At 45.1% G+C, this 23,908-nt stretch overlaps 3 protein-coding genes and 1 long non-coding RNA gene across 8 annotated transcripts in view; 3 read left to right on the plus strand and 1 right to left on the minus strand.

Moving 5' to 3' along the window:
- TMEM255A (transmembrane protein 255A) overlaps positions 1-3,966 on the plus strand; it is a 29,240-nt gene extending 25,274 nt beyond the window's left edge. For all 3 annotated transcript variants that reach the window (XM_052814155.1, XM_052814156.1, XM_052814154.1), the window contains one exon: positions 1,323-3,966. In XM_052814155.1, the coding sequence (XP_052670115.1) occupies positions 1,323-1,481 (159 nt within the window). In that variant the 3' untranslated portion in view covers positions 1,482-3,966. The remainder of the gene's footprint in view (positions 1-1,322) is intronic.
- A 1,055-nt stretch (positions 3,967-5,021) lies between these two features.
- Positions 5,022-16,233, minus strand: ZBTB33 (zinc finger and BTB domain containing 33). 3 transcript variants are annotated; one of them, XM_052814151.1, is made up of 2 exons: positions 16,024-16,233; positions 5,022-10,091 (listed from the first exon to the last, which is right to left on the minus strand). In XM_052814151.1, the coding sequence occupies exons 1-2, from the start codon at positions 16,049-16,051 to the stop codon at positions 8,047-8,049; spliced, it is 2,073 nt and encodes a 690-aa protein (XP_052670111.1). In that variant the 5' UTR covers positions 16,052-16,233; the 3' UTR covers positions 5,022-8,046. The 3 variants fall into 3 exon arrangements, with proteins under 3 accessions (XP_052670111.1, XP_052670113.1, XP_052670112.1); XM_052814153.1 differs by lacking the exon at positions 16,024-16,233 and adding an exon at positions 11,371-11,470; XM_052814152.1 differs by lacking the exon at positions 16,024-16,233 and adding an exon at positions 11,015-11,177.
- Positions 11,844-16,003, plus strand: LOC128154078 (uncharacterized). The gene is made up of 3 exons (XR_008239233.1): positions 11,844-12,703; positions 12,837-12,893; positions 15,664-16,003. It is a non-coding gene; the product is annotated as an uncharacterized LOC128154078 (long non-coding RNA).
- Positions 16,234-16,308: 75 nt separating the features above from the next.
- On the plus strand, positions 16,309-22,351 carry NKAP (NFKB activating protein). The gene is made up of 9 exons (XM_052813706.1): positions 16,309-16,598; positions 17,003-17,083; positions 17,500-17,573; positions 17,796-17,915; positions 18,981-19,026; positions 19,441-19,556; positions 19,706-19,781; positions 20,272-20,421; positions 21,055-22,351. The coding sequence occupies exons 1-9, from the start codon at positions 16,345-16,347 to the stop codon at positions 21,227-21,229; spliced, it is 1,092 nt and encodes a 363-aa protein (XP_052669666.1). The 5' UTR covers positions 16,309-16,344; the 3' UTR covers positions 21,230-22,351.
- The last annotated feature ends 1,557 nt before the right edge of the window (positions 22,352-23,908 follow it).

The raw sequence follows: 23,908 nt of genomic DNA on the forward strand, positions 1-23,908 counted from the left end.
CTGCGTTTGCTAACGAGCGCCGGCACCGTGTCGCTGCGGCCATGCCCTTCCAAATGTCCTTGCGGTCCGGGGGCTGCCGCCTGTTGAGCTTTAGGTGAACTGGGGCGTGATGGAAGAGCTGTTGTGTTGTTCAAAATGAGAACATTTTGTGCAGCTTTCTGCGAGGTCCTCGATGAGCAGGCTGGGCTTTCGTGGTCTGTATATCCGCTTAATAAACCATCACCGGTTGGTGTTAGGGGAGCGACACAAAAAAGGTGCTGTTCGAAAACAACCGGCTCTTACTGCGGAGTCCGTCATCCCTCCGCCCACCGAGGTAAAACCAGGTGGTCGCCTCTGCCCCGGTACGTTGTCCCCACTGCGCGCGGGACCCTCGCCGCGCACTCCCACACCCCTTTTGCAGCACAGTGCAAATCCTCCTCGCGCTTCGGTCTCTGCCGGGGCCTTAAGCCGGGCACGTTTGGGATTTGCAGTCCGCGCCCGCAGCCGAAGGACGGTGCAGGGGTGCGCGGTGCCGGCGGTGCGGCCGAGCGCCCTCCGACACTGCTGGCTCTGCAGGTGGCTCGTTCAGGTGGGCCAGATGGCCAGCAGCAGCACAGGGCTCAGCGTGACTGTCGGGGATAAAACCACGGTGTGTTAGCGGCCAGAGGAGCGAACGCAAGCGACTGTTATTTCATTGCCTACTTGTCTGGCCTGTTTCTGGACAGGACGCAGCCTGTGCGCAGGTCTCTGACAGTGCCAGCGCCGTATGACTTCAGGCTTTAGACCTAAGGTATTTTTGATAAGGAAGGTATTTTGGAGAGCAGAAATTAATGTTCAGGCATGCACAAATTTTGTTTCTCCACTTTTTCAAGCTTTTTACTTACTGAAGGAATAAATTATTTTGTTATCATTAGTTTCTGGGCGCTTTTTATTTGTGATGAAGAGAAAAAGTAGTGTAAAAACAAATTATCTGCAGCCTGTTAATTGTTACTACTGGCTGATGTGCGAAACCCAAGATGTGAGAGAGACTCATCAGTTTTCAGTTGTCTGGCCTCTGTGCAGTAGGTACACAGAAGTGATGAGAGAGATTTTTTTTTTTTTTTTTAAATGCCTTCTTCAGTTTTAGGTCTAAGGAGTCTCATTATGCAAAACTGTTACTCACAGGCTGTGCTTACCTTGAATGCATTCAAGTTATTTGAATACTTATTTGTATGTACATATGTTTTGCAGAAGTGAACCTTGAAATGTTAATCTTGCACCACTTGGTAATGAAGTATCAATTTGCCAGGGTCCTTTACATTAAGAAGTGGTTACATTACAGCCTTCTTGCTGTCTCCCTGCAGCATTCCAGCATGTTTCCAGCCTCCACTCCTTCCGGCCTCTCCGATGACCCCCAGTCAGTGTCGCCGTCTCCCAGCTATATGTGGTCGTCTAATGCGCCGCCTCGTTACTCGCCACCGTATTTTCCACCTTTTGAAAAGCCACCACCTTATACACCGTAAAGAATGTGGGAAAGAAGAAAAAAATATTTGCCATTGAAATAATTGTGAACATTTTGTATTTATGTTTTACTGTGGGAGGGAGCAGGAGGATAGATACAGAAGATAATTGCAAATACAAATATTAGATTGGACTGTTCTTTCTTGCGAGACTAATTTCAGAGGTTTAACAACAGAGGAAGGGGACATACTGCTGATGTTTTGCAGTGCCGGTGAGTAGCAGGTGACCTAAATTCCAGCCTCCTTGTTTTACCGCGAGGTTCATGTAGTCCTTGGTTTTTAATAAAGCGATACAACACGGATGGTAGATTCTGGTCTGCCTTACTCCATCTTGTGCCAAGCTGAAGTAAGGGTAGCCAAGATCGATAGTTGCAGGAGAGTATCAGTCTCTTTAAGGTGAGGGTGCTTGCAGACACCTCGACTTGACGCTTGTTTTGTTTGGCCTTGGGATTCTTTGGGGCTGCAGAACCTAGCTCGTGTCACTTGTTGGTTGGTTACAGCCTACGCACTGGAAAAATCTTGGAGGGAACCACAACAGTGTCTCAAACTTTAGCGTTAATGAAAACGTCATAGGATATTTTTCATGTATGTCCAGCAAAACAATCGGAATATTGCTTTTTTGAGGGGAAAAGCTTTAATAGGCAAGCTGTTTTTATTTCAGGATGCTTCTTAAGATGGAAGGTGAAATGGACTTGTCTCTCTCTGAATTCTGTGTAAGTAATGCTGAAGTCAAACAGTTTGGGTGGTTGCACTGCCTAAATCTTCTTTGTATTCCTATAAAGAGCATCAGAAACTGTCCACAAGTCACTAAAACAGTGCAGTGAAAACATTATTTTTTTCTTCCTTTCTGTTTGGTTGGGATTTTTTTTTTAAGCTTGTACTTTTAACTTTTTTAATGGACTGAATCAGCACCCTGAATAAGCACTGTTTTAGTAGCTGTATTATGGGCTGCACATAAGGAATATCCACTACTAGTTCTCTAAGATGTAAGTCTCACATGGATAAAATTCAACACCCTGTAATATAGGATGAAACTGATAGGAATTTGCAGTTATTATTGTGACTTTCATTTAGTCTTCAGCCGATGACTGTGCTGATTGATCTAGATTCCAACAGATTTTGCATGCATCCTGCATAAAAAGAGAAGGTCAGCTTTGTTACGTGACACACTGTGCTGTAAAGTGTGGCTCTACTCCAGGAAGTGATTTCAGATGACAAAGTTCAGATCTGAGCTGCTCAACCTGAGCGTTCTCAACTGCTTACTTCAGGGATAAAAATAAGGTATTGACATTTTACTCCTTATTTCCTAAAGATTTAATTTCCTTGGCATCAGATTGTTGACCTTAATCCTCAATCGTCTACCTTTACTTTCAAGTGATGCAGACGAAAAGGTACCTAAAAGCTAAATCTGGCTTTCAGAATCTAAAAGTGGAATACGTGCTAGGGGGAAAAAAAAAAATCCAGTTGGATTTTAAACTGTGGCATTTCTCTACTTTTTTTTTTTTTAAGATTAAAAGAAATACTGTCAACATGGAAAACAAACACTGAAGTCTCTGATCTCGCGTTTCGAAGTACACCCACACTTTATAATGCTGGTTTTAGTCCTATGCATTTGCAAAGCCTTTAGGCTAGGCTATGTGTTAACCTTATCATTTCCACTGTCAAATACTAATCAGTATATTAATAAGCTGAAGGATGATACTGTTTATCCAGAAGCAAGCATAACTTTTCTCCAGTAACAAAGAAAAATAAATGGCTGGAGAAACGACTACAACTCATGGGATTTAAAGCAGTAGTGTATGTAAATTAAGTGGAAATAAATTTATATACTAGGGCGCCATCCGTTTTATATTACATTTTCCTGAATTAAATCTTGATAAAGAGACCATGGGTAATTTCAAAATAGACAGTACTTCTCCTGCTAAAACTCCCCACGAAACTAGAATCAGAAGGGCACATTAATTTAGCATCAGAAAACATTTTATTGCTCCATCTTTGAAATAAAAGCTAACAGTCCTGTCCCACTTCTGACAAACACACTCAACCATTTGTGCCTGTCAACTAAATAGGGCTAGAAGGACTAGGGGACACTACAGGACAGGACTAAAACTCATGAGGGGAACATAACTTAGTGGCAGAGAAACAATTAGGAAATGACTATGTCATTGTTTTTGAGTTGACAAATACTAAACTTAGGAAAATATCCAAATTCTCATTTTTTTTTTCTAAGGAATATTTAAAAGAAATTACATTGCTGCTTTAAATTCACTATAAAAGGACAAGTCCATTTTCACATTTAAAAAATAACTGGTGGGATTTTCTGTTGATTACCCATTTCCTTCTGCTTGAGTAAAACTAAGCGTTTAATGTAAATGCAACATTCTGCACTGTATATTCATCATTTCTTATGAGAATGTCAAGATTGTGACTCATATGTACCCTTTTATTACTTTACCAAAGTTAAATAAAATTGTGTGACTTTTGTAAACATTTATAAATTGCATTTTACATTTTAGCAACTTTCCTGTTTCACAAGCATCTTTAATGTTAGTTGAGGAATTCCAGTATAATAGCACCATGCATTTAAAAAAAACCCAAAACCAAAAAACAAACCCCCAAAAACTGCATTTGCTATATTGGAAACTGGTGTTTCTACCAGGATTAGCCAGAGACACCTTTTTTTAAGTTGTTTTAAAAGCTCCAGATGCCCCTACACTTCATAATTCTGCAGTTCCACCCATGTAACAGGGTGCCCTGACTTCAGTCACTGTGAAGTCATTAATGCTGATTTTTTGCTTAACACAGAGGCGAATAATCCAGCCCATGCAGTGTGTCTCCTTTACTTACTTTCATGTTTGCTGTATTACTTTGGGCCTAATTCTGTCCTGATGACGTCAGCTGCTCTTTGATGTTAGCAGAAGTAGGTGGAAGCCCTATGCCAAGGAGATAAAGGCATCTAAAACATCATTTGGTATGTTACTTATTAAATTGCATTCCTTACCTGTAATAAGAAGTCTACATAAAGTAACTAATTTTCTCCACGTTAGCCATGGTTCACCAACAACCTAACTCTTCCAAATCATAACTAGTCAGCAAACTGGTAAGAGGAGCCCTAGCCGTAAGCTAGCTGAAATGCGTTGCACGGGTCACTATGTATGTTTTTCTTGATTTCTAGCTCATTTGCAATGATGGTAGGGTAGTAGTTGGACAGACTGTTCCACAGCAGCTCCACCTATTCTGAGAGTAAGCGTCTATCACAACATTCAGCTCACAATACACAGCTGAGTTTTTCAGCTAATTTGCTTTCTTGGAAATGCTCAACCAAAAAAAAAAAAAACCAAAAAAAACCCAAAACCCCCAACGAACAAACAAAAAAAAAACACAAAAAAACCCTAAGCCCCAAATAAAAACACCTCCCCGACCCCACGGGGTTCCCTGCTATTCCCAAAGACCTGGAAAAGGAAGCTACAAACTGTTGGTAATCTAACATGTTAGACTGTAGAAGTTGAAGTTGTCATTAAAAAGAAATATGCTACACCCATCTTTAGAATTAAACTTTTTTATTTTTGCCATAGAAAGCTCTAAGAACTAATATCAAGTATTGATTAATGAAAAGTAGAACACAACTTTAAAAAGTATGTTAAGGAAAGACTGTACAACTATATACATTACAGATCTGGCAAAAATGATAAATGTTTCACATGGAACAGTTCCTAGGCAATAGCTGTAGAACTCAATGTATATAGTCGTCAGCTTCTGCATCTTTTTATTAGCTGCATGCCTTAACAGTACAAAATAAATAAGCAGTCAATTGTTAATATTTGTTTAATTCACATACTGGAATGCTATGGTATGAATCCCCAAAGAAACCATACAGTGAGGACGCAGCCACCATTATCATATTTTGCAGCAGATCCGTTAATGTTTTTATATCCATATAAATGACTGTGAGGTTTGCTACCATACTCTGTTGACATTTTTAGTTTTTATATAAATGCTTTTTCCGATTCAATCTTTTTCTTCCATTACCCCAAAGCCAATTTCTTAATATTTACATAAGGTTTTTCATTAAGTTAAACTGGAAGCTAAGTGTTTACAAAAACAAACAAAAAAACAAATATAAGTGCAATAGCCAGAAATCTAAATATAAAAGCTCATGGCCCCATAAAAAGTTTTACAAGAATGGATTTAACATGTTTCCAAACCAATAAATACTGGAAGTGAAATTAAAAAAATGCTTTACATGACCTCTGGACTTTGGATATCAAAAATCACTTCCAAGGAAAACTGAAGACCCTGAGACACATGCAAGCACGAGTCTTCTAGCAAAAATAGTTACAAAGCCCTAATTTTCCAGTTTTCCTCCAAAAAGAGACCTTTAGTAGGCACAGTTTAATTTAAGGTTTTAAATACATCAGCAGCAAATATTGACAGCCATTATGTTCATTACTGAAGGTACACTTTCCAACATATGCTTAATTCCAGATATGTCATGTCAGTAACAAAAATAACATTGTATTTTTCTTGTCAAAAAGTTCAGGAAGTCTCAATATAGCACGCAGCCAGCTACGTCAGAGCTACCTCTGCTAATACAGACAATCAGTACTTATGTCTTGTGAGGATTATGTTTGACTGCTGAAACGCCACCTCAGGTAACATCCAACCTGTAACATTTGAAAGCATACCCCACTATATTCAAAAGGGTCTGCAATATGATCTGGAAATAATCATGTACATTGTGTTCTTGGCCTACAAAACAGAGGTGCTGAGCATTACATGCATAAGGTAAACAAATCCTCCTCTTTCTCCCATCATTACTCATACAGATTTCTGGTACCCTTTTTTACAGCTCAAGTTGTATTTGAACCATTCACCATTTAAATGTCTTTCTGTCTAGAGTACTATATGTCTAAAACCTTAACCTTGAAGGTCATAGGATCAAGATGCTTACTTAAAACATGAAAAGAAAAACCTTTAACTGTAATTTAAGCAATGAAAGGTTACAATAACTAACTAGTACTATGCACGACAATCTTTCTCAGTCACCTCTAGAACTTGAGCAGTTTTCATATCACCATTTACAAAAATTCAACAAGTCACTAAATCTGAAATGCTAAACTATGACTCCTGTAAACAGCTGTTTGTTTTTTCTCAGATCTACTGTTTCCTGTTCAAGTTGGACATCTAATTTATCTTCTAAGTGCCTAAATATGTGCCAATTGCAAGGAGAAAAAAGGACAATGTAATAAACCCAAAACTGAAAATAGATGACAACTAGTCAACTGCAGAAAAATGATACTTTGGATTAAGGTGATGGAGGGTATTTTTTGATTCTTGGTTTAGTCCTCATGCTTCCACACCCTATAAAAGCGGGGTGGGGGTGGGGGGGGGGGTGGGGTGTCTGTGCGCACGTGCGTGTGCATGTGTGACTGCGTGTGTGCATGTGAAATCCAAATCCCTGTTTCACTTAAAGATCTAGCCAAATAGGCATACAAGATCCTCAGCAGTCTTGGTGCTAAACTGATACAGCACTTAGATTATTTCATAGTTTTGAGAAGCAAATTTCAAAGCTTTCAGCTAAAAAAAAGATTAATTTTATCATATTACCTTTTTTTGAAATACCAGACTGAAGCCTTTCTTCCTGAAGGGCAAAAAAAGGAACAGCACTTTATTCCAAACTAACTACTGGCATCTTTTCCAGTAGTAAGAAAACCTAACATTATTCCTCAAGCTTTGAAAAGGCAAAATTTTCTCCTTCCTAAGTGTTCGAATCTTCTTCACTATTGAGCTTTGTGGGTTTCGGGTTTTTTTTTCCCCATTGCAAAAAGAGCAATATACAATGGTCCAGACACCGAATACTCTGCTCACCATACTGCCAAGTATAAATAAAGTTTGTTCAAGTTAGCCCTAACTGAGTATCTCTTGTTGGCAAGACTATTTGCATGAAGACAGATGATTCATAGTGCTTATAAAAGCAGAACTAAGATGCTAATTCAAAAATACACTACTTCAAACTATTGGATCAGTTATTTTGGACCCTTGCAGTAATGCATTGTTCACAAAAATAAGTATGAGTTCTGAGAATTTTTTTTTTTTTTAAATGGTTCCATATTCAAGAGACTACAATGAAAAATCTTACTGTTTTCTTGGTTAACTTCTAAACAGAATTCAGCATTAAAGTGCTAACATGAAAGAAAGGGTTTACATAGTAAGTATGGGTACAGGAATTACCTCAATTACTTTAGAAGAAAGATTTCTAGCTCTTCAGAAGAAATTGTACCTTTTCAAGCTACAAATCCCCACGTTTTGATCAAAATTAACATACCAGAAAACACTGCCAGCTCCTTGGAAATGTCTTATTCTTTATTCAAGTAAACTTTCAGATGAATCGCTTCCACAAATTGCTTGCAGCTACTAATGATCCATCTGAGTGCTACCACTTGATGAGTTGGTAGAACAAGTTAACTTGTTTTCACTTTAACATTTGATTTTACAGCAATTTTAAGAGTTCATTTAAAACAGCTGCAGTATTTCTGTGCTGAATCCTTTTTCCTGCATTTAATGCATTTCAGTAAGATTCTGGTATTACAAACTCAAATTCAGTACTTCCCTCTGATGGATTTTGTTTAAAAATTGCTTCATTTCCCTGCGGAATGAAAATGTCATCCCAGGTAATTTGTTTGGCTGGAGGGTTAGATGTTGTTCCTTCAGTGCCATCCTTCCCTGTGCCAACACGATAAACAATTCCACCCTCGTTTATTACTGGTATACTGCTTGAGTGATCAGTAATGTACGCATACTGTCTGATCTGCAAAGACCTGCAAGGATGCAATCGATAAAGCTTGGTATCTCCAGAAGGGTCTTGGCTATGAACCGATCTTATGTGGGAGGCCGTAATTTGGTAGTTGATGAAAGATTTGCCACACGTCAAGCACTGGTACCTTCGCTCACCCGTGTGGTGAATTTCATGCTTTGTACGGTATTCTGCAAGAGGAAAAACTTTGTCACAATATCGACATGGATACTTCTTCTCCCAGGAATGAACGTTAAAATGTCTCCGTAAACTTGTCAGACACGCATATGATCTCTTACACACAATACAAATATAGTAGACTCTTCCATCCACTATGAGCTCGTAATGGTCATCGTGCTTTACTTTCATGCGTTTCCTGTTTGGAGAATCACCACCAGACGTTCTAGGCGTTTCATCAGCCTTGGCTTCACCTTCCTCGGAATCACCCTTCACAGGAATGACTATGTCATATGTATCCTCACCGATATTCGCATAAACCTTACAGCCTGTGGATAAGCCTTCAATTTCAGTTGCTGTATCTAATGTTATGATTTTCTGCCCTTCTGCCACATTCTTTGATGCTATACCTGAACTTAATTCCTTGTTGTTTCCAGTAAGGACATCTGAGATTTTTATTTTAAATTCTCCAGGTTTAGAAAATGGCTCTTGTGAAAATGTAACAACCTGTTTTTTCTGTACACCTGATCCTTCAGTGGTTGCTGCTTTGGGTATAGAAGGTTGCTGAACCAAAGAGCTACTGCTGACTGAACCAGGACTAGATGAGCTAATGATATCCACATCATCTTCAACAGCCTCTTCATCATCAACAGCAGTTGTTTCCACTTCAGTTAAGGAGCCATTATTAGATGGCTGCTGGTTCTCCTCAACTAAATTAATTGTAGGGGTCACATGTGTTTGATGCAAGGAGCTGGCACTGAGCGATGAGTTAAGTAGAGGCTTATTTAGCACAATGATATTGGGAGTCAAATGCTGCGGTGTTCCAGAGACAAGTGATTCAGCACTTGATTGTGTTTGGTTTGGGCTTAGCTGACTGGCAGACAAAGTGAGTTTTTGAGCTGCTGTGGTGCTTGTCAAATGGGGAGAGCCACCACTACCACCTGATTTTTGGTCAGAAACAACTCCAGCTGGACTTGGGCAAGGCTGGTTCTGGGTTGCAGCATTTTTATCTTTAGTACATTCTTTTGGAGGAACAATCTCAGAGCAAAAGATTACATCATCATCTTCATCATCCGAATCACTCACTGTAATTTTTGTAGTCTCATATTCTATGCCATGTAAAGAGAATGATTGTGTTATCACCGGCATCCCATCCGTTACCTCTTGACCCTCTGGCCTTATTACAGGTACTTGTGTTTCAGCATCCTTTTGACCTGGACTAGAAGTTGAAGTTTCTGAAGCACCATCTTTGCCCTCACTTGGCATGTTTTTTCCTTCAGACGGAGGTATGCCCAGATCAGCTATGAATTTAACACCCAGCTGTTGCCCTGATTTAATCAGTTCATCAAGTAAATCGGATGAAATGCTTATTATTTTGGAACTATAAATATAGTTAAGAATTTCTGCAAAAATTTCTGCTCTTACAAAGCTCAGTTCAACCACTTGCCCAGCCACTGAGAAAAGCTGGTGAAAATATGTGCTTGAGGCCGAAAGGATGTTCCTGTGAGCTCGAAATTTCCGGTCCTCCACAATGACAGTAACATCACAAAAAAGTCCGTGGCCACGTTGTTCATTCAAAGACTGAAGGAGCACACTAGAATACTGTGTGTCTGTTGCAGAAATCAGTTTTTTCCCCTCCATTCCTACAAAGAGATAGTAAAAGGCATCAAATCAGTAAAAACACAAATTTACGGTTTTAACTGCATGATATTCCCACATTTACTGTTTATTCCTTCTTTTGAAAAAACATATCTGAGATACTACTCATAAGCTTATATGCTATAGCACTCTGCAAACTTGATCCTTATGGTTATTTGTCCCTTTACCTTCTACACAAGGTATGTGCAATTCTGAATATATCCTCTATTCTTACAAGGTGAGGAACAGAGAAACAACTGCTTAGCTGATTCAACAGCAAATAAGGTAAATTTGAAAACCGGGAAGATGCGAGATTCGGGTCCCTCAAAAGGCTTTAAACGTCATTAGAGATTTCTCTTTAATTGTGAAAATATTCCGTAAATTGTTATGAGAAAGCCCGATAACATCCAGGTTATTATTTATGGGCAGGACAACAAAATCTGTGCATCTGCATGCTACCAGTCAACCGAGGCTAATGAAAATGCTATTGATACTTCACTTCCTTGCCCAGAAAAAGAAACTTTTTTTTTTTCCCCACCCCTCCTCATGTACTTGCAAGGTTGCTTTGTGTTTGAAACCGAGATACCGAGTCAGCACGGTACCAAAAACGATCTGTAAAGTCAAACTAATCCATCGATCCGATTCGACGCCCCCCCCAACCCGATGCAAAAAAACCAACCCCGACCCACACGAACAGCGACGGAAAGGCTCCGAGTCCTTCATTTTACTCCCAGAACTTTATTCCCCTGCGCCTGGAAAGGGCAGGACGAGACGAGGAGGCCGACCGCCCCGGCCGCCGACCGCCCGCCTCCCCGCTCCGACCGCGGCCGCGGCACGCCAGCCGCGGTCCAAGGCAGACGCCTCGCTCGCTCTCCTCCACGGCCAACCCCTCGGTTCCCCCCTCCCCGCAGCTCCCGGTGAAGTTTACCATGAAAACGAGCGTTTCGAGGCGGAGACGCCGCCGCGGGGAGGGCACCGTCACGGGAGGTGTTCCGCGGGCGGCCGCCGGGCCCCGCCGCTGGTTCCCCGGGCGGGGCAAGAGCGGCCGGGCGGCCCCCGCCTCAGCCAGACGGAGCGGCGGCGGACCACCGGGAGCGGCCCGGCGGCGGCGGCGGCAGCCGGAGGTGACGGGCGGTCCCTCCGCCGCCTCCGCGCGGTCAAGGCCGTGCCCGCCGCCGCCGCTTCCTGCTCGAGGCGAGGCGTGCGCGGTCGGCCCCCCCCCCCGGCGGCGGGAGGGAGAAGGCAGCCCGCGGCGCGGAGGAGGAAGGCGAGGGTCCGCGTTACCTGCGCTCCGGCCGCCAGCACCCACCGCCCTTCTCCGCACAACGGGCACCGGCCGCCGCCGCCGCCGCCGCTTCTCGGGCTCGGGCGCCGCCCCCGCTGCGCGGCCGCCAGGGGGCGCTGCACCGCGCTGCCCTCCCCTGCGGGCCGCCGCGCTCCGCCCGAGCGCGCTCGTCACTCTTCGGCTCCCTGAGCCGAACGGCCTCGGGAACCTTCGGCCGCGCTCGGGGCCGGAGGGCGGGGCGGGGCGGTCCTCCGGCCGCCTCAAGGCGGGGGGGCCTCAGGCGGGGCCGGCCGAGGCGTGCTCTGCCTGTGCCCGCCGTGGGCTCCGCCGGCCCGGCCACCCCTCTCCCGGCACCGGGAGCCCCTCGGCCGCGGTTCCGGTGTAGCGGGCTGAGGCGGTCGGCGGCTCCCAGGAGCCCCCGGAGGCCGCCTGCGGCTGCACCGCCCGGGTCGCCGCGTCCCCGCGCCGTCTCCCGCCCCTTCGCCTTCAGGTGCACCGAGGGCCGGTTACAGGCCTCAAGGCCCCGTGTGTTGGCCACTGGCGGCGGGGGCGGCTCCGCACCTCGCCGGTCCCTGGGCCTGCTCCACCGGGGGCCTTGGGCAGCCGAGGGCCGAGCACACGGGCCTCGTTTCGGCCTTGGCCGCTCCTGCCAGGCTCCCACCTGTCCTGCTCTCCTTGCCCCAGGCGAAGCTCGCAGTAAGCCCCCCAACACCTGCCTTACGTCTGACCCTGTTGGATAAGGCTGTGGAGATGTGATGGCAGCAGGTTATTTCCCACTGCGGCTCATTTCCTTCCTGGGGGCAGAGACCGGGCTGGCGCTGCTCTGCCAACGGCTGACGCAGCTGGCACCTCCACCCAACAGCAAGGAAATCTCCTGTAACCTAAACCTGAACACCCACGCTCGCGCTGCAGGATCACGTGTTTCGTATTCTTTGCGCCACAGTGCCACGTGTTAGACTCCGCTAGGAGCTGTACAGACCTAAGTCCTTTAATAAAACGCGGCCTTTGGCACATTCGACATGTGGTCATCAAAGTGACGTATCCACAATGAGGTCTCTTGGAAACTCTCACTGTCTGTGAATGCTCAAAGAACACCGAGATCATGAAAGATATTTTTCATCTTCAGCTACCGATCTGTTCCTTTTTTTTTTCCTATGGATTTTGTGGACTTGAACCACAGGGGTTCTTGATTTTTCGTAAGATTCAAAAACTTTGCCAAGAACAAACGTCCTTCTATCAAGTTCAACCAAAAACATTAACAGGCCACAGTCACTGGCACAAATGACTGCAATCCCTCACTGCGTGTATCGGCAATGAAATGGTCCCACCCAGGTTTGTGAGCCCTTCTAGGCCAGAAAATCACCTGCCATGCTCCCTGTATTTGTATAGCTAGTAGCAGAAGTGCCTTTTTGAAGTGAGCCTTCAGATCTGAAATGTTACAAAGCCGGTTTCTGTTTATTTACAGGTTTTTCCAGAGAGTTGAGTGAAGAAGAATAATGGAAAAGAATAATTGGCGGAAAAGGTAGGCTTTTCTTCCTCATATAACCCTTCAATTAAGTTTTCTCCTTTGATATAGGTTCTTAGTAATTTTCACAGAGGAGGTTATATTAAATGAAAATAACACTATAATTGTTTTAATTCATAATGTATAATCCAGTGTTCTTTTTTCTCCTCCAAAAATGTCTGATGGTCCAAATTAAACCATTTCTTAGCCTTTCTTCCTTTGGCTTTAAGGAGTTTTATTCCCCTCATTGCCTATCTCATTTCTAAATAACTAACAGGAAAATTTACAGATAAAGATAAGCACTGATTTGGAAGGAGCCCTGCTCCTGAAGCATCATCAGTTCTTAAAAATCAGGTTTGAACGGCTTACCCTTTGGCACAGAAATGCTGGCTAATTTAAAAGATGCTGGTCTAGCTGTGAGAGTTGCACCACCTCCTTGACTTTTACCTTTTCGCAGAAGCTTCTCCCTATGGCAACTTCTTATATCAGGTATAAAATCTGAACTCCACTGTCACCTTGCCATGGTCAGGGCAGAGCTAATGCTCTGACCAGCTTAAAAAATTTTACTGAAGCTGCCACTCAGTCCTCCTGCACCGGAATGCAGAATTTCAGTGTGAATATTTTTTTTGTCTAGCACACACCTCTTAGTTTTGGGGGATTTTTTCCTCCTCTTTTATTTTTTTATAAGCCTAGAAAGCGGTTGGTGATTTGACTCCCATAAAATGTTACATAGTGACAAATTAAAAGAGATGTTTTATCTAAGATATTGACAGGAAACATCTAGAACATAGACCTAAACGTGGTGTTCTTGGAACTGAAAAATAGATAGGAGACACAATAGCAACTTTTATTTTGATGCATAGGAGTGATCCAAAAAAACTCTGGGATGGAGGCTCTGAAAATACTAAGTACAAATTTAAAGAAGTGATATGTAAGCATTTGTGAGAAGACAAAAAATTATGCAATTCAGTGACGAGATTTCAGTTAAACAATTTGAAGAGCTCTCTTCTTTTTTAAAAATACAGTTTGTGGGAACAGAAAATTCTTTTAAAGACTTGACAAATCTGAGAGACAAAGAAGCATTCTCTGTCATGAAAAAATGTATTTTACATTTAAATAATTTAAATTTGATAAACAGGACAGTGAATTTTCCCTTAGGGCCTTCAGTAAAATCAAAATGCAACAGTTATCCTAGCTAAGGCTGCTTTTAGGGACAGAAATATTATTCCACTGTGGAATTTCAAATGAAATACCACTGCTTCTGAAGGACTCTAAAATACCAATTTCCACTATTTGTGCTTTGAGGAATTTTCAGAGAGTATTTTTCCTGTCAATCCCATTATTTAAAGCCTCATATAACTGAACTTAAAGTCCAGTGATGCTTTTTATTGACAATAGTAGTTGTTTTAGATGCTGTTACGTACTGCATATATGTGCATTGTATAACCTGTGTATAAAAATACTTCAAACCACTTTACAATAGTAAGTAACAGAGGGGCTGCATGCTCCTGAGAGTTAGATGTTTTAGTCGTCATTTGGCCAAGGCAGACCCTCGGGTGCAGACATGAGTGGCTGTATCATGAGAGCTGCCTCAGCGCTACCAAAGGCTGGTAGCCAGCTGTGAGCTGTGCCGAGCGCTGCAGTGCTCAGTGCCTCTGAAAACCCCTTGCTCTTCGCCTCCCTGCCAGCCCACATCAGCACACGGTAGACCCCGGCTCCAGTGCACAGAATGTTGCTGCTGGCCACATTTCAGGGTCTTCCACCCCTTTTCTGGGGCAGCCCCGAGCCCTGGCTGTGGGGGACCCCAGGGGAGAAGCTAGGGAAGGCCACGTGCCCTCATGAAGGCCTCAGGGGTACATTTACTTGCCACGTGGACAGGTCCCTATGTTACGTGTCTGGCCCAGCAGCTTCCATCTCTCTCGGGGCTTGGTGGCATGAGTGCCTGTAACCAGTGCTGGGAGCACATAGTGGCCTGGACTTCTTCCTGGGGACATCTGACTTCACATACCACAGGGGTAAACAAACTTGGGCAGCCTGTGAGGAGAGCGTGGGTACGGGCTGCTAAGTCTCCGGATCACTCTAGGTTTCAGGTTCTTCCTGAGACTGCAAGTTCAGAGAGACAAAGTCACTGAGCCTGGATTCAGGCAGTATGGATTCAGCTGGCAAAAATACAGCCACTTCCAGCTGTCTCATTCAAATGACCATACCGCCAATCAAAACAACAGCCTTTTGAAAGATAGCCTTATCTGGTTTAATTACGCAAGCAGTAGTCCCTGATACTCAAAATATTCAGAAAGCTCCACAGCAGGGAGATACCTCGGACAGACACAGGGTAGAGTAACACCATACACATATGCCAACTTCTGGTAACATCTTTTCCGTCCCCATTCTGCATGTGGTTACATGCACCAAGATAACATGCAATTTAAATAGGCTTCCTCCTTCTTACAGATTTTTTTTATGCTGCTTATGATAGGTTTGGGAACTGAAATAGTGTTTCGTTTGTGGAAAAGAGACTGACATACTCAGACATCTTTTCTAGACAGCATAAACCAACATGGGCTTTCCGGGATGGAGCAGCCATCTGACATGCCCCGTTCATGCCAAGCTCGCCAGAGCCCAGCAATGTTACGCTGCACTTCCCAGGGCAGAGCAGAAACTCCGTGTTGTTTTTTAAGAAAGCACCGCTGCAAGGTGCTCAAACCTGGCACCCTGAAGGGGAAGGATGCTCAGAGAAGGACAGCGAGCGCCTGATCTTCATACAGAACGTGTGTCATTTTCTCCCCAGATCGCTGCTGTTTCGCCTGCTCCTTACGTGCTGCCACCGAGACCGTGCCAGGCCTGTCCGGGAGCTCCCGTATTTTTTAATTTCCAAAACATCGGCCGTGAAGGTACCAGGCGGTGCCCGGGGAAGGGGGACCCCCGCCGCCCCGCGGGCTCCGGCGGAGCGTGAGTAACGGGGACTCCCCGCCTCACCTCCGCCCCCCCCCCCGCCGCCCCCCAACCCCTCGCCGGCGGCGGGGGCGGGCCGTGAGCTGTCCGCCGGGCAGTGCTGCTCCCGGGGCCGCCCTGGACAGCTCCCGGCCGCGGGGCCGGGCCTGCACCCCCGCCGCCAGCCCGCCGCCACCCGCCGCCGCCGCCGCCTTACCTGGCACCGCCGCTGCCCGCACGTCCATGCTTGCCGGGCGGCCGCTCGGCTCCCGGGGGACCCGACCCGGCCGCCGCGGGGCTTGTCCCGCCGCCGGCAGCACAAAGGGAGCCGCCGCCGGGAACGCCGCCGCCGCCGCGGCGCCGTGTTGCCGCACGGGCGGGTGGGGCGGTGCGCCCCGCGGGCGGGGCCGCCCCGCTTCCGCCCTGCTTCCGCTCCGCTTCCGCCCCGCCGCCGCCACTACCGCCCGCCCGGACGGGAGGGCGCCGGAAGTCGCGCCCCGCCCGGAAGCGGCTCATCGGCAACGCCCGCCCCGCCGCCATGGCGCCGGCGTCGCGTTCCCGCAGCCCGCCGGCCGCCAGCCCCGAACGCCGCGGCCGCAGGTCGCGCTCCCGGTCCCGCTCCCGCGAGCGCAACGGCCTGAAGCGGCCGAGCCACCGGCGGAGCCGCAGCTGGTCCCGCTCCCGCGAGCGCACCCCCGGCGGGCCGCGCTCCGCCGCGCACCACGGCCACCACCACGGCAAGGCCTGGCCCGAGTACTACGAGAAGGAGAAGGAGGAGATCCTGCGGCAGAGGCGAGCGCCGTAGGGCCTGTCGTGCCGGTTCCCCGGCCCCCCTCCGCTCGGAGGAACCGGCGCTCCCGGGGAGGGGAGGGTGCCGGGCGGCTGGGCCTGTTTCTGCAGGGCCCTCTCCCGGCCTGGCGTCCCGGTGCGGCGGCGCTGCCCGGCGCTTTCATCCCCTCCGGCCCGTCCTTGCGGCGGGCATCGCCGGGGCTCGGCTGGGAGGGTGCTGACAGCCGTTAGCCGCCGGGGCTCCGCGGTGCGCGGAGGTTTGCGTCCGGCCTCCCAGGCCGCTGGTTGTTTCTTCTCCCGAGCGTGGCTGCTTCGGACCGTTAGAACCGGTGACAGATGCCGGCCTCGAAATGTTTATGGGCTGGCGATCGCACATGGGCGTTCGGTGAAGGTGTTTTCCGTTACAGGAGGCTCAATGAGAGAGAGAGAATTGGGGAACTGGGCGCACCTGAAGTCTGGGGACTGTCACCAAAGGTTCCTGACCCCGAGTAAGGCACAGTCTTTCTTCTTTCCTTCCGGTTTGTATGCTACTGAGTGTGCGTTGGTTTAATTTACAAAAATGTCTTGTCCCTACGCTAGTCCCTTTGCCGCAATTCACATTGTGTCAGTTGATTTCTGAATCAACACAATGCGATTGTTACTTTTCTGTTCTTTTGGGGGGGGGGGGGGTTGTCCCAAATAATTCCGACATCCCAATTATGCAAGATGTGATTTATTGTAGATCAGGTGACCTTTGTGTTGTGGTTCTGAACGCAGTTCCCATGCTGCAAATTAGCTGTTTAATAGTTTACTCTGTTGGAAGTATTGACTTAAAATCTGCAAGCGTGTGTTTAGTCATGTGTGTACCTTTGATCTTGAATACTACAAAATAGATTTTAAATGGAAAACTTTAATTTTTATTTAGTTCTGATGAGCACACACCGGTAGAAGATGAAGAAGCGAAATCCAAGAGTAGTTCTTCAGATTCCAGCTCGGAAGGTATTTTGCATTCCTTACACAGCTTGTTTTGAAAACAGGAAGCTACCAAAGCCTAGAATCTGATGTTGTTGCTTGCAGGAGATTCACTGGCTTTCATGGGTGGAAGTGAGTGTGGTGGGCTCCGGTTCAAAGGAGAGCGTTGCTTTGGGAAGATCGGGAAATACATATGGAGCTAGATGATCTTTGTTTGTTCTCTAATGTTGTATTTTAAAAACATTCTAGAGGAAAAAAAGAAAAAGAAGAAGAAAAGAAAGAAGAAAAAGCGGAAGGCATCCAAAAGAAAACGCAGAAAACATTCTGAGGACAGCGACAGTGAGTCGGAGTCTGAGCAGAACTCCAGTGGTAAGAAAAGAGAGTTTTGGCTAATATGCGTGGCATGAGAGCTCTCCTTCTGCTCCTCTGAAGGCAAAGCGACGCTTCTGGCTTTTGTTGCATGCTTGTGTCATGGTTTAACCCCAGCCAGCAACTAAGCACCACGCAGCCGCTCACTCACTCCCCCCCACCCAGTGGGATGGGGGAGAAAATCGGGAAAAGAAGTAAAACTCGTGGGTTGAGATAAGAACCGTTTAACAGAACAGAAAAGAGGAAACTAATAATGATAATGATAACACTAATAAAATGACAGTAGTAATAATAAATGGATTGGAATATACAAGTGATGCACAATGCAACTGCTCACCACCCACCGACCGATGCCCAGTTAGTCCTCGAGCGGCGATCCCCCCGCACCCACTCCCCCCAGTTTATATACTGGACATGACGTCACATGGTATGGAATACCCCGTTGGCCACTTTGAGTCAGCTGCCCTGGCTGTGTCCCCTCCCAACTTCTTGTGTCCCTCCAGCTTTCTCGCTGGTTGGGCATGAGAAGCTGAAAAATCCTTGATTTTAGACTAAACATTACTTAGCAACAACTGAAAACATCAGTGTGTTATCAACATTCTTCTCATACCTAACTCAAAAACATAGCACTGTACCAGCTGCTAGGAAGGCAATTAACTCTAACCCAGCTGAAACCAGGACAGCTTGCAGTGTTCTGAAATTACAGAGCTGCAGCATCAATCCTGTGGTATTTTCTTTCACCATCTTGCTGGGTTTGCAGTGCATTTTCCTGGAGTGCTTGTGTTCTGGCCTCAAGAAACAGGATTTCTGAATTTAGCATCCATTGGGCGTCTCATGCCAGAGATACATTCAACATGTTCTCATATTGAACAATATTGCAGGTAGCTTTCTACTAAGACTTTGTCAGTATTATTTGGTACCTAAACAAATCACGTCTGAGAAGCTGTGTACTAAGGCATTCTGGTGCCTACTAAGGCATTCAGTTAGTTATTCACAGTGCAGTAAACTACTTAATTATAGCTAATCATCTCTCTTTTGATAATATGTACACTTTCCTTTTTTCAGATGAAGATAAAAAGAAAAGCAAGAAGAAGAAAAAGAAGAACAGAAAGTAAGTTTCCAGGTTGTTGTGTGTAATTCTATCTGCTTTTGACTAGAGGGCAGCACCACTTTCTTGGCAGATAGTGAGGAAGGCTGAGCACTCGTAGTTAAGGCTATAAATGCTGTCGAGAAATCTTAATTTGATGAATTTTCTGTAAATCTGCAGAACCATGCAGCATAGAGAACTTGCTGCAAATGTAGGGAGCCACTTTCTAACGCTATATGAAAGGCATAACGGTGCGTATTTTGTCTTTGTTTTGCTGTAAAGCGTTTTCTGTGAAACAGCAACAGTCTATATGCAGACAGCCCGTCTTTCCATAGGTGGAAGTTGCCTTGAGAAACTAATGACTTGAGTATGATTCCAAGCACTTTCTTTCATCTTAAATTTTGGTAAATAGCATGTCTGTCTTTGACTTTATTACAGGAAGAAGTATAAGAAAAAGAAAAATAAGAAGAGCAGGAAGGAATCCAGCGATTCAAGTAGTGAAGATTCTGATGACGAAACATTTCAAGGGGAAGATCTCTGGATTGAGAGATCAAGTAGGTTCACCTGACTTTAAACTTGGATCAAAACTTCTTGGTGTCCTTTTCGTGAATTTTTTGTTAGGTGTTGCTGACCTTTGTATCTGTTCCGATAACAAAGAACAATGGGCACAATATTAATCTTCCTCGTTATTTGATTGCTGCAGAAAATACCGAAGCTGACAGCTTGATTGGACCAGAAGCACCCAAAACTCATGCATCTCAGGATGATAGGCCTTTGAAGTGAGTAGCCAGCTCTAAGGGTACTTTGATCAAATCAAGTAAATCAAGCCTGAAGGTTTCTGTTCAAAAGGGCTGTTGTAACAATGTGGCATGTATCGGAGAGAAATGCTGTGCCAGAAACTCACAGACAGAAGTGGTAGTGGTGCTAGCCTTTACCCTGGCCTGAATTCAGGCAGAAAAGTCTGATTTATGCTTTTTCGCCTCAATTCCTAGAAAATCAATTGTAAGATGCCTCTATTCTAATGCTTTGCAGTATTGTGACTTTATAGTGTTTTCATTACTGTTTAATCAGAATGGATACAATTAGTAATTTAAGATGTTGTTGCTGGTGTTAGCCATAAGGAAGAAACAGGCCAATGTGTGGGAAAGAACAAGAAAGTGCTTAAAAATGCAGCTGTAGCAAGTAGTGAACAGGGAAGCTGGATGTTTAGCTCAGGCTCTCTCTATTTGAGACTGCTTGAAATAACGGCTTTTTTTTTTTTTTTTTAAGCTATGGACATGCCCTCTTGCCCGGTGAAGGTGCAGCAATGGCAGAGTATGTAAAAGCAGGAAAACGTATACCGCGGAGAGGTGAAATCGGCTTGACCAGTGAAGAGATCGCATCGTTTGAGAGCTCTGGTTATGTCATGAGTGGCAGCAGGTACGGTTTTGATGATGGTAATGGTTCAGGGAAATTTTCAAGAGCTGCTTCCTCTGTTGGCCGGTTGGAAAACTGCTTCCAAGCTCTAGTTGAAAGCACAGAAGAGAAGGTTCTCTGTGTGCTTTTAATAATCTACGCTAAATTCCCTATTGCTATAGATGGTGAGGTTTTTAAGGACACATTCTCCTCAAGAGCAAAAATTCTTTCCAGGTAATATACTTATCTTGTGTTTCAAATGAGGAGGTGCTTGTGTCAGGTGGCTCAAAGGTGGTGTGTTTGGACAGCAGTGGTGATGTGCTGGCTCTTCAGTGGGAGACAAAGTGTGAGAGGTTGGCTGCACTTTTTTCTCTGAGTCCAACAGGAACTTCACCTAAATTTGGTGAGCCAGCAGCTGATGCCCTGGGGTTAGGTGGGGCTTCCAGCTGACTGCCTGAGAGCAGACACCCCCAGAATTCAGTTTCTTGCTCTGCCACGCTCCTTCCTGGGAAGGTTTGTGTGCAGTTTGGATTCTGTAGTGTGGGTATCTTTATTTATAAGTCCCTCAAAACATTCAGGCCAGTTGATGGGTGGAAGCCGTGACGGGGCATTACATCCCCCGGCCCGTGCTGATGTACACAATGTTCTCCTCTGCAGACATCGCCGAATGGAAGCTGTGCGTCTGCGTAAAGAGAACCAGATTTACAGCGCAGATGAAAAGAGAGCTCTGGCATCCTTCAACCAGGAGGAGAGGAGGAAACGAGAGAATAAGATCCTTGCAAGCTTTCGAGAGATGGTCTACAGAAAGACAAAGGGCAAAGAGGAAAAATAATTCTTTATTTGAACTGTACGCTGTAGATTCTACCAAGCAGCAGCTAACCTGTTCCCGTCATGATTTGAAAAAAGCTGCAAGTGCTGCAGTGCCTTTCACCCAACAGGGCCAAGCCTCAGGAGTGGATTACTTGTATCAAGGAAACAGTTACTTTTGTCAGATTTTCTTGGATGATTTTTTCACCATCTGCAAGGAATCCCCGTAAAGTGAAAGGCTACGAGGCAGGGAAGGCAGGAACAAGCAGGGAAGACTAGAGGTGACAATGTTGTGTGCTCGCTTTGAATCAGACAAGCAGAAGGATTCCATGGGAGGGCTTTGTTACCTGATGCTGATAAGTGCAATTTTCCCTTTATTTTGATTAATCAGAGTCGACTGGCCATTAGAAGCAAGCTACTAGTAACAGTAGCAAAAATGAAGGAACTCCCAAGTTCCCATTTAAGATTTAAGACTGTCCACTTAGGTATTTTTTCATAAGTCTTTTAGATTTATTTTTTTCTCAAAACAGTTGAGGTTGGTTTGTGGTTCAAACTAGACTTGTAAATAGAAATGAGTTTGTAATTTAACACAGATGGGCTTTAGTTACTTTAAAGCAAGCAGATCGCAACTGGGGTATAAAGTAACAGTAATAGGAGGGTCTGATCTTCAATCCGCCAAAGCCCGTGGTGAAGAACTAAGTTGCTTGCTTCTTTTTTTCCTATGTTATACATAGGTATCAGAGTAGTGGGGTGCAGTGATTGGAACCCCTGGATGTACATAGGTGGTAACAAGGATGTATCTTTCAATTTATTTGAAATTCTTTTGTCTATGGAAGTGTTCTAGATTAAAACCTTATTTTAACTCCTGTGGTATTTTAATTTGGTCTGTTTCAGCAATATTACATGGCTGTCTTTAAACTCTGTACTCAGAGGCCTACTCTGGGTAGTGCTTCTGTGGTGGTTATCTTTGATTCAACTGCATATTGCCAGATATACCTCCCTTAGCCTTCTTTTTCTCAAATGCTTTTAAAAACGAAGTGTTTTCTAGAGGGTTTTTTTTGTTCCCCTAAGTCTCTGTGTGGTAATTTTGGCAGCAGAGATGTCTTGTATGTTTGTATGAAGAAAATAAAAAGTCCTATAATGTGTTTCCCTTGAGTTCTGCAGACGTGGTGTTCACAAACAGCAAGTCCAGCCCAGCTGCCTCTTCCCATTTACAGTCTGGAACCTGGTTCTGTCCAGCCGTACCCACTCATACCTGCAAGGGACCATCATTTAAAGCCAGCTGCCACGTCAAGCCATAGTTGATTTTTGCACAGATTTAATGCTTTTTATGTATCCGCAAAGTAGAAATGCTAGTAAGGAAGAGCCATTCTTTCTTCATTGTGTTTATTTGATTCTCCACAAAATACCAACAGAGCATTGGTGATGGTGAATTGGAACTGTTCATTAGAAAGTAAGTCTTTCCATGAGGATTCTTTTATTTTCAATGATGTCCTTAAGCCACTTTTCTCTAAACTGACACTGTTCTGGCCTGGAGGATGGAATAAAGAGGGTGAATGGTAAGAATAATATTGAATCCATGTTTGGCCAGCTGAGAGCTGGCCTTCATTCACAGGGCAAGCCTATCTGCTGAAAAAAAGACCACCACCTAGACCGGTGTCAACCCAGTATGGAGAAGGCAGATGCTCATGGGGTGGCTATCCATGCTTGTGGTGGAGTGAAGCTAATGATAAGCAGGGTCATTTGGGTTTGCGTAGCAAGGTTTTTACAGCTTCCTCCACCTCTCTGCTATTATTGCAAACTTATTTACATCAAACTCCCTGTTTGTTTTTGGCATGGAAAAGCTTGCTAGAACCTCCCGAGTTGTGTCAGTGATGGAAGAGTAATAACCTTTACCTGTGAATCAGCCTGCTGGACTCCAGAGTGAAGAATACCTTGACAGGCAAGGTCTGCAAGAGAGGAGAGAGAGGGCAGAGTTCACATACAGGACCTCAAAAAGCAGACATTTTAATTAGGTGAGAGCTGCTATCTGCTTCAAATATAACCTGTGTATTTGTACAACATTTCTGATATGGATTAGAATAGTTTTGGTTTAAAGCCTCTGAGTATTCTGTGAAGGCAAAGACTCGTATGTTACAATTTTAAGCTTGTGCTACAATGTAAGATTTCTGACCAGTGGCTATGAGCTGTTGTGCTGGTTTTGGCTAGGATAGAGTTAACTTTCTTCACAGTAGCTACTATGAGGCTACATTTTGGATTTGTGCTGATAACACAGGGATGTTTTCATTATTGCTGAGCAGTGCTTAGGCAGAGCCAAGGCCTTTTCTGCTCCTCACCCCACCCCACCAGTGAGGAGGCTGGGTCAGCTGGGACAGCTGACCCCAACTGACCAAAGGGATATTCCAGACCGTATGATGTCATGCTCAGCAGTAAAACTAGGGGGGAGGTTGGCGGGGGGGGCTGCTGCTCAGGGACTGGCTGGGCATTAGTTGGTTTGTGGTGAGAAATTGCTTTCATTTGCATCACTTGTCTTTCTTTAGTTTTTATTTTTCTCTCTCCTGGTTATTTTTTTCCTTACAATTTGTTACTATTTCTTTTTTTAAATTATTAAACTGGTTTTATCTCAGCCCACAAGTTTTCTCACTTCTGCACTTTGCAGGGGGCTGGGGGGGACACACACATGGGGAATGAGTGAGCAGCTGTG

Source organism: Harpia harpyja, chromosome 18 (genome assembly GCF_026419915.1).
Source record: "Harpia harpyja isolate bHarHar1 chromosome 18, bHarHar1 primary haplotype, whole genome shotgun sequence".
Lineage (NCBI taxonomy): Eukaryota > Metazoa > Chordata > Aves > Accipitriformes > Accipitridae > Harpia > Harpia harpyja.

Excerpts from the sequence above, each read along its gene's own strand:
- NKAP (XM_052813706.1), top strand. The coding sequence starts at position 16,345 with ATGGCGCCGGCGTCGCGTTCCCGCAGCCCGCCGGCCGCCAGCCCCGAA. Across the intron at positions 17,574-17,795 it reads TTCAGATTCCAGCTCGGAAG|AGGAAAAAAAGAAAAAGAAG; the intron begins GTATTTTGCATT and ends AAAACATTCTAG. Across the intron at positions 19,557-19,705 it reads TCTCTGGATTGAGAGATCAA|AAAATACCGAAGCTGACAGC; the intron begins GTAGGTTCACCT and ends TGATTGCTGCAG.
- ZBTB33 (XM_052814151.1), bottom strand. The coding sequence starts at position 16,051 with ATGGACGTGCGGGCAGCGGCGGTGCCAG. Across the intron at positions 10,092-16,023 it reads GCGGGCAGCGGCGGTGCCAG|GAATGGAGGGGAAAAAACTG; the intron begins GTAAGGCGGCGG and ends ATCTCTTTGTAG.